The sequence below is a fragment of the Ictidomys tridecemlineatus genome, chromosome X, assembly GCF_052094955.1.
Source record: "Ictidomys tridecemlineatus isolate mIctTri1 chromosome X, mIctTri1.hap1, whole genome shotgun sequence".
NCBI classification, from domain to species: domain Eukaryota; kingdom Metazoa; phylum Chordata; class Mammalia; order Rodentia; family Sciuridae; genus Ictidomys; species Ictidomys tridecemlineatus.
In genome coordinates, this window is record NC_135493.1 from 115319560 (window position 1) to 115331929 (window position 12370).

General features: G+C 41.0%; 1 protein-coding gene across 8 annotated transcripts in view; it reads left to right on the plus strand.

The window, feature by feature from the left end:
* Nucleotides 1–12370, plus strand: part of Ctps2 (CTP synthase 2) — a 100088-nt gene that overhangs the window by 72437 nt on the left and 15281 nt on the right. For all 8 annotated transcript variants that reach the window (XM_078035094.1, XM_078035092.1, XM_078035093.1 and 5 more), the window contains 2 exons: nucleotides 5276–5331; nucleotides 7149–7245. In XM_078035094.1, coding sequence (XP_077891220.1) covers nucleotides 5276–5331; nucleotides 7149–7245 — 153 coding nt within the window. The remainder of the gene's footprint in view (nucleotides 1–5275; nucleotides 5332–7148; nucleotides 7246–12370) is intronic.

Genomic DNA, 12370 nt, shown 5'->3' on the forward strand with positions numbered 1-12370 from the left:
ATTAGATAACTTTTGAAAAGCGGGGAGAATGGCACAGAGCAGTTCATTATGAACAGGGATACTTTGAAGAATAAGAAATCAAGATGGAGGGGCTTAGGCTCAGGTGAGAGTAGGGGAGGTGCACTGAGGAACTTGGCTTTTTAAACTTCATCATTTTTGCTTGTGGCCCTCAACTGAGCACAAGAGATGGGAACATAGTAAAGCACAAAGAAATTTAGGCAAGGTTCAGGGCATGTTTGACAATATGTTTGATGGTGCCTCCGAAATGTTACAGACCTCAGTCTTCATTTGTTCTAGAAAGAACATGGCTTCTGGACCATTCAGTTAAAAGGTTTGAATACTGCACAATCTGGTTTATGTGCATTAAGTATGGATGCTGGTTAACATTAACCTAACTTAAGCTCCCAAATACTTACGCCCTCCAAACTAACACCCAAATGCTAGGGTCTCTTTAACCTTTAGAAATAGGGGACTGTCATGGGGTGGAAGGGTGCAGAGAGGTATATCGAGGGCCTAAGGGCTCTGGGGGCCATAGGAGGGCCACTCGTTGAGTGCAGTGCTGGGTTATGGGGTCTTTAAAAGCGAAGTGGACGCCATTTCCCCCTCCATGGGTGTCCAGTGCAGTTTATAGAACTGGAGACTAAGACCTGTTGATTTCTTGTCAGAGTTCTGAGAAGGCGGTCCTCATCTTCAGGGCAGACACCCAGGACCAGGCAGAAACTTGATGCAGGCAGGTGACAGCTAGCAAAAGAGGATAAGGAGAGTTCTTCAGGGTATGGCGTATGACACCAGCAAAGCCATCTGGACAAGGCATGTGTCAATCAAATGCCTTAAGAAAAGACTTCATTCGTTTCAGGAACGTCCTCTGCATTTCCTCATTTTAAGGAGAAGAACTTGACTAAAATGGTTGATTCTGCTTTACTATAAGAAAAAAAGGTTTTCTTAAAGAACAGAGGCAAGAGCCAATTAGGAAGGTATTGCATGAATCCCAGTGTTAAGGGTCTGGGGAACATTGATGGCACTGGAAAGGCAAAGTGGTCAAATCTAACATTTGAAAGAGCCGAAAGAAATGTGGTTAGGTAGAACCTATTTTCAGGGGCTAGAAAAGTTACTTTTGCTTTCTTTCCTCTTATCAAAGCACTGCTACAGATAAACTGCTTTGAATTTCTAGTGTGATTAGAAAGTTAAAACACCACATACACACTCACACACACACATAACCTTTGCCTGGTTATTGAGGTGGTTTACAAAATGGTTTAGAAGCCCATGCTATGGTAATTTGTCACCGTGCTGACACATGAATTAGGAACGAGTGTGGTGGGACCTGTGAGAGACTATGCACAGACCCCAGGCTCACCCCACAGAGTGGCTCTCTTCCTTGCTTCTTGCCTTTTCCTGGGGAAACCATTTGCTAAAGTGTATTTGTTAATATGGAGGCTCAGAGGTCTGGGACAGAACTCCTTTGAGCCTACTGGTAGGTGATATTTATGTCCACCTGACCAGATTGGCACTTCCTAATCACTTCACCAATGGCAACTAGTGCAGTGGTTCTGAGTTCAGCCCCTGAGGCCACATTGCTTACCAGAGGTCTCTTGGCCCAGTTCTCAGTCACTGGCTGTGCATAGCTACTTACTCTTACTGCACCTCAGTTTCTGCATCTGAAAAATGGGATAACAAGAGTGCCTGCCTCACTGAGGTTTTTGTGAGTGTTAACGTGTGAATCCTTATAATGTTGTCTGGCACAGAGAAGGCACAACTCTTATGTGGCCGATGGGATGGTAAATGTGAAGGACTTATATTGACCTGTGATCCTCTCAAAGCTCAGGGCGAACTTGCTTATAATCTGGCACTAAGGGGATCAGTCAGGTTGGGGGTGTAGCTCAGTGATAAGTGCTTGCCTAGCATGTGTGAGGCCCTGGGTTTGGTACCCAGGACCACAAAAAAGAGGGGAGGTTATCCTAAGGTCGTGGGAGGGGAGAAGTGAGTGGTGTGAGGAGGGGCACAGGGATCCCCTGAGTTTTGCAGGTTCTCTCTCTTCCCTCTATTCCTATCTCTTGGCTCTCCTTCTTGCCAATATACCCTATCAGAAGAATTAATAAAAGCTAAGAAAAGAGATGCTAAATATGAGTTAAGAATACTAAGCCAGGTGTGGTGGTGCATGCCTGTAATGCCAGCGACTTGGGAGGCTGAGGCAGGAGGATCTTCAGTTCAAAGTCAGCCTCAAAAATTTAGCAAGGCGCTAACCAACTCAGTGAGACTCTGTCTCTAAATAAAGTACAAAAAAGGGCTGGGGTTGTGACTCGGTGGTTAAGCACCCCTGGATTCAATTCCCGGTACCAAAAGAAAAAAAAATTATCCATCTGCCAACACTTTGCAAATCAAATACACCAAATACCTGCACCCAAGGCAGCCTCTTAGGATCTCTGAATTAGACACACAGCAGCAAATTCTTGCAGGTGAATAGAAGGTTCCTAAAATGCCTAATTGCATAGGGCATTATTTTGGGCAGTCCTGAAAGAGAATTGAATTAAGACACTGGATGAAGCAGTCCCAAGATGTTTGTGCAACTTGGTAATGAAGTCCATTAGGTAGTGATTTTGTCTTTTGTAGAGGATATGGGTTATTTCCTGCAGCCCCCCTGGAAACAGGAAATGTGGAACTAGGTGAAAGATGGCTCAGAAGGTGTAGATGGGAATTGACAACATGTGGGTGACAGCTCCAAGGGCGTGAATGTGGGAGAGGAAGTGGGGGATTCTGTTTTGCGCAGAGGGCCTCTGTTAAAGATGAAGAGCAGGTAAATGGGCAAGGGATCCCAGAGGGGGTGGGGATGTCACTCAGATTGCACCTGTAGAGAGCAGTACTGTAACAGGGAAAAAAGCCAGGGGTAAGAGTGAAGCTATGTAATTTGCATTTTAAAAAATTTTAATTGTAGTAAAATTTACTGTATTAACTTTTTTTTTTGTACTGGGGATTGAACCTAGGGGTGCTTTACACTGAGCCATATCCCCAGTCTATTTTATTTTATTTTTTTAAAGAGAGAGAATTTTAATATTTATTTTTTAGTTTTTGGTGGACACAACATCTTTGTTTGTATGTGATGCTGAGGATCGAACCCGGGCCGCACGCATGCCAGGCGAGCACACTACCGCTTGAGCCACATCCCCAGCCCCCCCAGTCCATTTTCAATTATTTTTTTATTTTTGAGACAGGGCCTCTTCACTAAGTTGCTAAGGCTGGCTTTGAACTTGTGATCCTCGTGCCTCAGCTTCCCAAGCTGCTGGGATTACCGGTGTGTGCCATCATTCCTGGTGCTATACCACATTTGTTTATCCATTCATCCATGATGGACATTTGGATTGTTTCCACTTCTAAATTTGCATAACTTTTTCTTGGGAAAAATTTTAGTTCTTAAAAGGAGATAGCATCAGGTGTGGTGGTGCACACCTGTCTTCCAGGTAACTCCGGAGGCTGAAGTAGGAGGATCACAAGTTCAAAGCCAGCCTCAGCAATTTAGTGAGGCTCTAAGCAACTTGGTAAGATTCTGTCTTAAAATAAAATATAAAGGGGCTGGGGATGTGGCTCAGTGGTTAAATGCCCCTGGGTTCAATCCCTGGTACCAAAAAAAAAAAAAAAAATTAAAAAGGGCTGGGGATGTGGCTCAGTGGTAAGTCCCTTTGGAGCTAATCCCTGGCACCCCCACCTCCAAATAAAAATAAATAAATAAAAAGGAGAGCAATAAATTAGGTTGAGTTGCTTAGGATTACTAACATGAGGGTGGGGATAGGCAGGGCCATTAATGTGTTAAAAATATATTAAGTGTGAGACGGATGCTAGCCAGTAGCAAATTACAGAAAAAGATGGTATAGTTTGGCAAAGTGCTTTTGTTTCTGATAACCCTCTTATGCACATCATTGGTGTCTTGCTGCCTGCGTTGGGAGCATTTTAGAGGTCCTAAGGCTTCTATCAATTGTCTTTCTCTAAAGCCTTGCTGACACTTCTTAAGTGAACCTTAAGCTTATGTGCAGTTAATCTCTGCTGTACTTTATTTTGTCTCCAAAAAGACTGGGAGAGAAGACTATGTCATTTTGTTGAGATTCCCCCCCCCCCCACGCCTAGGGACATTGTATGGCACTTGAGCTCAACAAATCTGTCTGTAGGACCACTCATAACAACATGGTGTATTGTTATCTACTTCTGCTAGATGCTTTTGAGTGTGGTGCTAGGGATCAAACCCAGGCCTTGCAAATGCTTTAGGCAAGTGCTCTACCATTGAGCAGCACCCCAGCCCAGAAGCCAAATTTTAGGGTCAAAGGTAGCTATATATTTTTTAAAATAAGATCTCTTTTTTAAAAATATTTTTTTTAGTATTCAATGGACCTTTATTTTATTTTATTTATGTGTGGTGCTGAGACTCAAACCAAGTGCCTCACACATGCTAGGCAAGCCATGCTACCACTAAGCCACAGGATAAGTATGTTTTTAATGTGGGGTATAGACTAATGTGGCCAGTACCGTGTGAAAACACAGAAGTGAAATGTTGGAGAGAAAGCATTGGGCCAGATGTGCCAAGGCCTCTGCTCTAGAATTGACTGTGCTTTCCAGAAGGGCAGGATGGGGTAGGGGGAGGTTTGGGCAAGTCCTTTGCTTTCATTTTGTTCTTTTATAAGATGAGCCTTGTGGTGAGTGCACACAGAAGCAATGGTATGGAGGTTACTCGATTTTTCAGTCCTTCAGGCAGGTGTATTAAAGGAGGATCCATGGTTGATGTTCTAGGATCTTCCATGGTGGGCTCGTATCCTGGCATCGTACCAGGCTTCCCTGATGTAATGCAGTGGTGATGGTTTACTTAAGAACTGTTTCAGGGTTTTGAGGAGGGGTGAGGGGGCATGGGGGCAGGAAAGATGGTGGAATGAGATGGACGTCATTACCGTAGGTACATGTAGGACTGCACATATGGTAAGACATTACATCATGTATAACCAGAGAAATGAAAAAGTTGTGCTGCAGTTGTGTACTATAGTGAATCAAAATGCATCCTGCTGTCATATAAACCTAATTAAAATAAATAAATTAATTAAAAAGAACTGTTTTCAGGGTTTTGAATTAGCTAACACCATCTTCCACTAGAAGAGAAGAAAATCTAGATTCCTACTCGGAGTATGATCATTTGGGGGCTTCTGCTAGAGATCACAGAGGCTTCTTTCACACACGTGCCAATGAATGTGCTTCTGAAGCTGATTACACCAATGTTAATATCACTGTTGTATCTCTACAGGGAAACTTTATGGCAATGTTCCTTTTATAGAAGAAAGACACAGACATCGGTATGAGGTATGCCTTTCACACAGAATCGCTATGGAATGTGGATGCTTAGTGTGAGGGACCCCAGTGATTATAAGCAGGCCCTCTGGAGAAAGTTCCTAGCCCCACAGCATCCAGAGGGCCCAGGGAAGACATGCCAGATTTCCCAGAGCCTCTTGCTTTCAGATGAGGTGGGTGGGGGTAGGAGATTCTTCTCTCTTTGGCTTTCCAGAGGCAAAAGCTTTCAGTGTCTGCACATGGGCATATCAGGGTTCTTTGTTAACTCCAACCACCATCTTCCAGAGCAAGATAAGCCCTGCATTCCCCTTCTTTAACCCCTGCCCTTTATTTTCCAGGTTTGAGAAAATGGCAGTAGCTCCAAAGAGAGACCAAATGCCTCTTGGGATAGGGATGAGTTCCTACATATTATATGGTGGATTCTAGATTTAGGAACCTCTTTGGCAGCTTACATTGAGCTTGACGTTTAGTGTCACATGGTTAAGAGTGGTTAGGAGTTGAGATTGCCACATGAGAAGCACAGGTGCCCAGAACTGCAGATTGTCTGTACCAAAATTAATTAATATATCAATTATGATGCTTTTGGCTGTAATGAACAGAAATTAGTCATTCAAACAAGTCTAAACAATAAGGAAATTTATTATCTCAAGTAACAGGTAGTCCAGAGCCTGGGTAGATTCCAGGCATGGTATAGTCAGGGCTTCTGCCACCTCTGTGGTTTTCTTGGCCCTACCCTTTTCTGTGTGTCTGCTTTGCCCTCTGACTAGTCTCCCTCACAGTTGCAGAATGGCTGCCAGCAGCAACTGAGGTGACATGCAGTTTTTCTTCAGTCTGATTGGGTTACCTTGGTTTACTTTACCAGTCTGTGAATTAGTAACCATTTTAACCTTTTGGTGGGTTTAAATCTGGGTTTTGTTTGTTTGTTTTTTTGGTACTACGGATTGAACCCAGGGATGCTTAATCACTAAGCTGACAAGGTATTAGTTAAGTTGCGTAGGGTCTTGCTAAGTTGTCCAGTCTGGCCTTGAACTTGTGATCCTCCTGCCTCAGCCTCCTAAGTTGCTGGGATTATAGGAGTGCACAACTGCACCTGGCTTAAACCTGGGTTTTTGCAACATTCATCTACCAAGAGGGATTGGTTTATCTTATTTGGTTTAGACCAATTGAGGTCAACCTCTGAAGTGGGACAGACAGAGTTCCAAGTCCAAGGAAAAGAACAGTTTCAATCCTCAAACAAATTTATTCTTTGGAGAAAGATAGTTAAGTACACACCACTCAAGGAAGAAGCAAGTACAGGTTGTAACTAGCTAGTCTCAAAGTTCCAAGTCAGAATATCTGTGTCATAGTTCTACTTTTTTGAATCTCATCTTTGGGTGATAGAAGGTGGGCCTCCCACATTGAAGTGATGGGTTTAGACTTAATGTCTTAAGTTCATTATGAGTTTAAAATTAGGCTTTGGGTATTAAGTAGAGAAATTAAGTACTAGTTAGAGTGTCCCTGAAATGGAAAAATCCACATAAACAATAAAAGATTTTTTCACAAGCTCATATGTCTGTATTGCACTACAGCTCAAAAATACTTTCCTAGCTGGATATGGTAGTGCACACCTGTAATCCCAGGAGCTTCGGAGGCTGGGGCAGGAAGATCATGAGTTTAAAGGCAGCCTCAGCAAAAGCAAGGTGCTAAGCAACTCGGTCTCTAAATAAAATACAAAATAGGGCTGGGGATGTGGTTCAGTGGTCGAGTGCCCCTGAGTTCAATCCCCGATAGCAACAACAGCAATAACAATAAAACCAAACACAAAACCACTTACTTTCTTGTATTTCCAGGTGAACCCGAACCTGATCAACCATTTTGAGCAGAAAGACCTAAGTTTTGTTGGTCAGGATGTTGATGGGGAGAGGATGGAAATCATCGAACTGGCAAGTAAGTGAGCTCTTTGTTTTTGAAAAGCCTTGTGTCAACCACAGACTAATTTGAGATCTAGGTTTTTGCTCTTCCTATTCCTCTTGCCTTTGAAAGAAATATGAAATTATGGGGTGTAGGAAAAAACAGATGGCTTCTAGACCTCCATTTGGAGGTCTATTAGTCTGAATCTACTATAAAATAATGGCTTTTCCCAACTCTACCAGTTCTACAAGTAGTAGGCTTCTTTTCTCTCCTCATCTTCCTATTCTGAGGTTTCTCCTGTATGTCAGCCTCTAGGTTAGATGCTCTGCAGAAGGCAGACAGCTCGCTGTTAACTGACACTAAGCTTGTTTTCCTTCTTTGAGGATGAATGGCCACCTTGCCATTGGTGACTGCTGTTGATGTCTGTTGTGTGAAGAGCCTGGCTCCTCTCCTGTTCTTTCCCTTCTGCTCATGCTCAATGGTCAAGCTCGGGCCAGTCATTTTACTTCCAAACTTGAATCACTGCACCCAGACTTCTTTGTAAGACCAAAGAGAGCACAAAGGGATTGGATTTCTTTTTTAAAAAATTTTTAAATTTGTTTTAATTAGTTATACATGACAGTTGAATGCCTTTGTGCACTTTGATATATTATACACAGATGGGATATAATTTCTCATTTTTCTGAGTGTACATGTTGCAGAATCATATTGGTCATGTAGTCATAAATATACATACAGTAATAATGTCTGTTTCTTCTACCATCTTTCCTATCCCCACATCCCCTCTCCTGCCATCACTTCCTTCTACCTAACTTTAGGTAATGCTATTCTTCTCTAGTGCCTCCCCGCCTATTGTGAATGAGCATCCGCATATTAGAGAAAACATTCAGTCTTTGGTTTTGTGAGATTGGTTTATTTCACTTAGCATGATATTCTCCAACTCTAATCACTTACTAGCAAATGCCATGAGTTCACTATTCTTGAAAGCTGAGTAATATTCCATTGAGTATGAATTCCACATTTTCTTTACCCATTCTTCTGTTGAGGAACACCTAGGTTGGTTCCATAGTCTAGCTATTGTGAATTGTGCTGCTATAAACATTGATGTGGCTGTGTCACTGTAGTATGCTGATTTTAAGTCCTTTGGGTCTAAACTGAGGAGTGGAATAGTTGGGTCAAATGGTGCTTCCATTTCAAGCTTTCTGAGGAATCTCCATACTGCTTTCCATAGTGGTTGCATCAATTTGCAGTCCCACCAGCAATGTATGAGTGTACGTTTTCCACCACATCCTCGCCAACATTTATTGTTGCCTGTATTCTTGATGATTGCCATTCTGACAGGAGTGAGATAAAATCTTGGAGTAGTTTTGATTTGCATTTCTCTAATTACTAGAGATGTTAAACACCTTTTCACATATTTGTTGATCAATTATATTTCTTCTGTGAAATGTCTGTTCAGTTCCTTAGCCCATTTATTGATTGGGTTATTTGTTTTTTTGGTATTAAGTTTTTTGAGTTCTTTATATATCCTAGAGATTAATGCTTTATTGGAGGTGCATGTGGTAAAGAATTTCTCTCCTCACATTATTGTTTCCTTTGCTGGGAAGAACCTTTTTAATTTGAATCCATCCAATTGAATGATGAATAGATAGTAGAAGAAATTAAGGATTAAATAAAAAAATTCTTAGAGATAAATGAGAACACTGATACGACATATCAAAATCTCTGGGACACTATGAAGGCAGTACTAAGAGGAAACTTTATTGTATTGAGTGCATTCATTAAAAGAATAAAAAAATCAACAAATAGGTGACCTAACACTACATCTAAAAGCCCTAGAAAAAGAAGAACAAAACAACACCAAAAGCAGTACAAGACAGGAAATAATTAAAATCAGGGCTGAAATTAATGAAATCAAAATAAAAGAAACAATTGAAAAAATTGACAAAACAAAAAGTCAATTCTTTGAATAATTAATTAATTAATTAATTCTTTGAAAAAATGAATATGATAGATAAACCCCTGGCCATGCTAATGAAGAGAAAAAAAGAAAATTCAGATTACCAAAATAGAAGATGAAGAAGGAAATATCACAACGGACACATCTGAAATACAGAAGATAATTAGAAACTATTTTGAAAATTTATACTCTAATAAAATAGAAAATATCGAAGAAATTGACAAATTTCTAGAGACATATGACCTACCCAAACTGAATGAGGAGGTCATACATGATTTACTTTTATTTATTTATTTATTTATTTTTGCGTTGGTTATTTTTTTAAAAAAAATTATTTATTTTTGTATTACAATTCTTAATACACCATTATACCATAATTTATCATATCTCTGAATATATATAAGGTATGTATAAGGTATATGAAAGGAGACCCTCATCATACATGATTTAAACAGATCAATTTCAAGTAATGAAATAGAAAATGCCATCAAAAGCCTACCAAGAAAAAACCAGGACCCGATGGATTATTAGCTGAGTTCTACAAGACTTTCAAAGAAAAATTAACACCAGTGCTCCTCAAAGTATATCATGAAATAGAACAGAGAACCCTTCCAAACTCATCCTGAAGCTAGTATCACCCTGCTACCAAAACCAGACAAAGACACATCAAGGAAAGAAAACTTCAGCCCAATATCCCTGATGAACATAGACACAAAAATTCTCAATAAAATTCTGGCAAATCACATATAAAAACATATTAAAAAGATAGTGCACCACAATCAAGTGAGAACCATCCCAGAGATGCAGGATTGGTTCAACATATGGAAATCAATAAATGTAATTCATCATATTAATAGAGTTAAAAACAAGAATCATGATCATCTCAATCGATGCAGAAAAGGTATTTGACAAAATACAGCATATCTTCATGTTTAAAACACTAGAAAAACTAGGGATAGTAGGAATATACCTCAACATTGTAAAAGCTATATATGTTAAATCCAAGGCCAGCATCATTTTAAATGGAGAAAATTGACAGCATTCCTGCTAAAAGCTGGAACAAGACAAGGATGTCCTCTTTCACCCCTTCTATTCAATATCATCCTTGAAATTCTAGCCAAGGATTGGATTTCTATTGTGGAAGAGCACTGAAATTGTTTGTTGCTGGGCTGGGCCACCCCTGAGAACACAGGCACAAAGCATTCATTTATTATTGATAAAACATTCAGGTCTTCAAGGACATGGTAAGCCCATGGTCACAGCTGGCCTCGGCTCTTTGACATTCGAGCCCACGTAGGCCAAATCCAGCCTGCTGACTATTTTGTGTGGCTAATGAGCTGAGAATGTTTTTTACATTTTTAATGGGCTAAAAGAAGAAATGGAAGAATAATATTTGTGACACATGAAAATTATATAATTATGTGGCATTCAATTTCAGTGCCCATAAATAGTTTTATTGGAGTATAGCATAGGGGCAGAAAGGTGTTACCTTTTCCTCACCCACTGTGAGGGTCATGGTGGACACTCCTCTGACAAAAGGTTAATGAGAGAAAAGCATAACAAATTTATTTAATGAAACTTGTACATGACATAGGAGCCTTCAGAAAGAAAGACCCGAGGGTCCAGGGAAAACTATCTACTTTTATGCTTAGGTTCAGTGATGCATGGACAGCTGTGTGCAAATTTGATTGGATAAAAGGTTTTGGTCTAAGGCCTTTCTTCAGATTCTTCTTGGCTTCTCTGTGTATCATTCCTTCTGAAGAGATGTAGGGCAGGATCCCTCTGGAATGAGAGTCTCAGACCTACTTTCACGCAAAGTAACAAGAGAGGCAGAGATTTTATGACCAGAAGGTCAGAGTAACCTTCTTGCTTCTGGGCCTGCCCCATCTCCTTCCATTCAGAGTACTTCCTGGTAGGGTTTTTTTTGAGTCTTGACAATAGCCAGCCACACTCCTTCTTAATGTTTTGTCTGCCAGTGGCAGAGATGAGCAATTGGGAAAGAGACCTTGTGGCTTGCACAACCTCAAATACTTATTATTTACTGATATATTTGCCAACCCCTGGTGTAGACCTGCCTGGGTGCACTTCATTTAGCACACTTGAATTCAACATTTTCAGGTGCCTCCTTGCCCCATTTGTCTATCTGGATGTTCTCTTGGCACTTCCATCTCAACTTATTTCAAACTAAATTCACACCCTCTCTGACTATTCCTGTGAAGGAGTCTTGTTGTCTGGAATTTCTTCTGCTGACCACCAGGGACTTTTGAAGCATGATCACCTTTGTTTCTGAGCTGTCCTGTGTGTTGTAGAGGATTTAACAGCATCCCTGGCCTCTAAAACTTGATGACAATAGTAGATCTCTTCCCCTCCCTCTTACTTATGACATTCTAAAATATATGCAGACATTGTTAAATATCCCTGGGAGGCACATTTACCCCTGGTTGGACCATTAGTTCTTCTTCCCCTTTACAAATTGTAATCAGTTGTTGAGTCCTGTAGGTCTGTCTCTGGAAAGAAAGATGTTTGAGATTGCATTTCCATTTGTGCCACCATAGTCCCAGTGCATGGTGACTCTGGCTCTGTGTCCTCAAGCCCCTCCCTGCCTCTAGTTTCTTTCCTCTCTCGTAACTCCTAATAAGGAGGACAAGGCTGTGACAGATGCAGTGCCTTTGACACTAATTTGTTGGAGCAACTTCTGTTATTTATTGAGTGCTAAGGATATATGGGATACTCTAAACATGGTAGCATGAGTTTACCTTTCAACCTCTATGCTCTAGGTCCCAAACTGTCTGTGTAACTTTGTTACTCCTTTCTCCATCTTAGCCCATGTCACTGTTCTCTACATCAAGTGCCTTTCTGTTCTTTGCCCTTTCTGTCTCTAATCTGTTCAAGTACTTCAGGATTTCCAGGAGGAGGGGAACTGATGTCAGAGAAGGCTCCTTTGAACATGGTAGCATTTTTCCTGGACCCTGGAAGAAGGAGAGCCATGCACTCATTACATGTTTGTTACTGGACTCTTTATTTACACATGCCTGTGTAATTTACAAAGCAGGGATGCTCGCCTCAGTTTATAGAGGAGGCTGGAGTGAAGAGAGGTTAAGTAATATGCCCACAGGCACTGGTGGGGCTGGAGTAAGACCAGGTCCTTGTCTCCACTGCCTCCACCTTCATCTTCATTCACTACTTAGCCTAAGATTATCA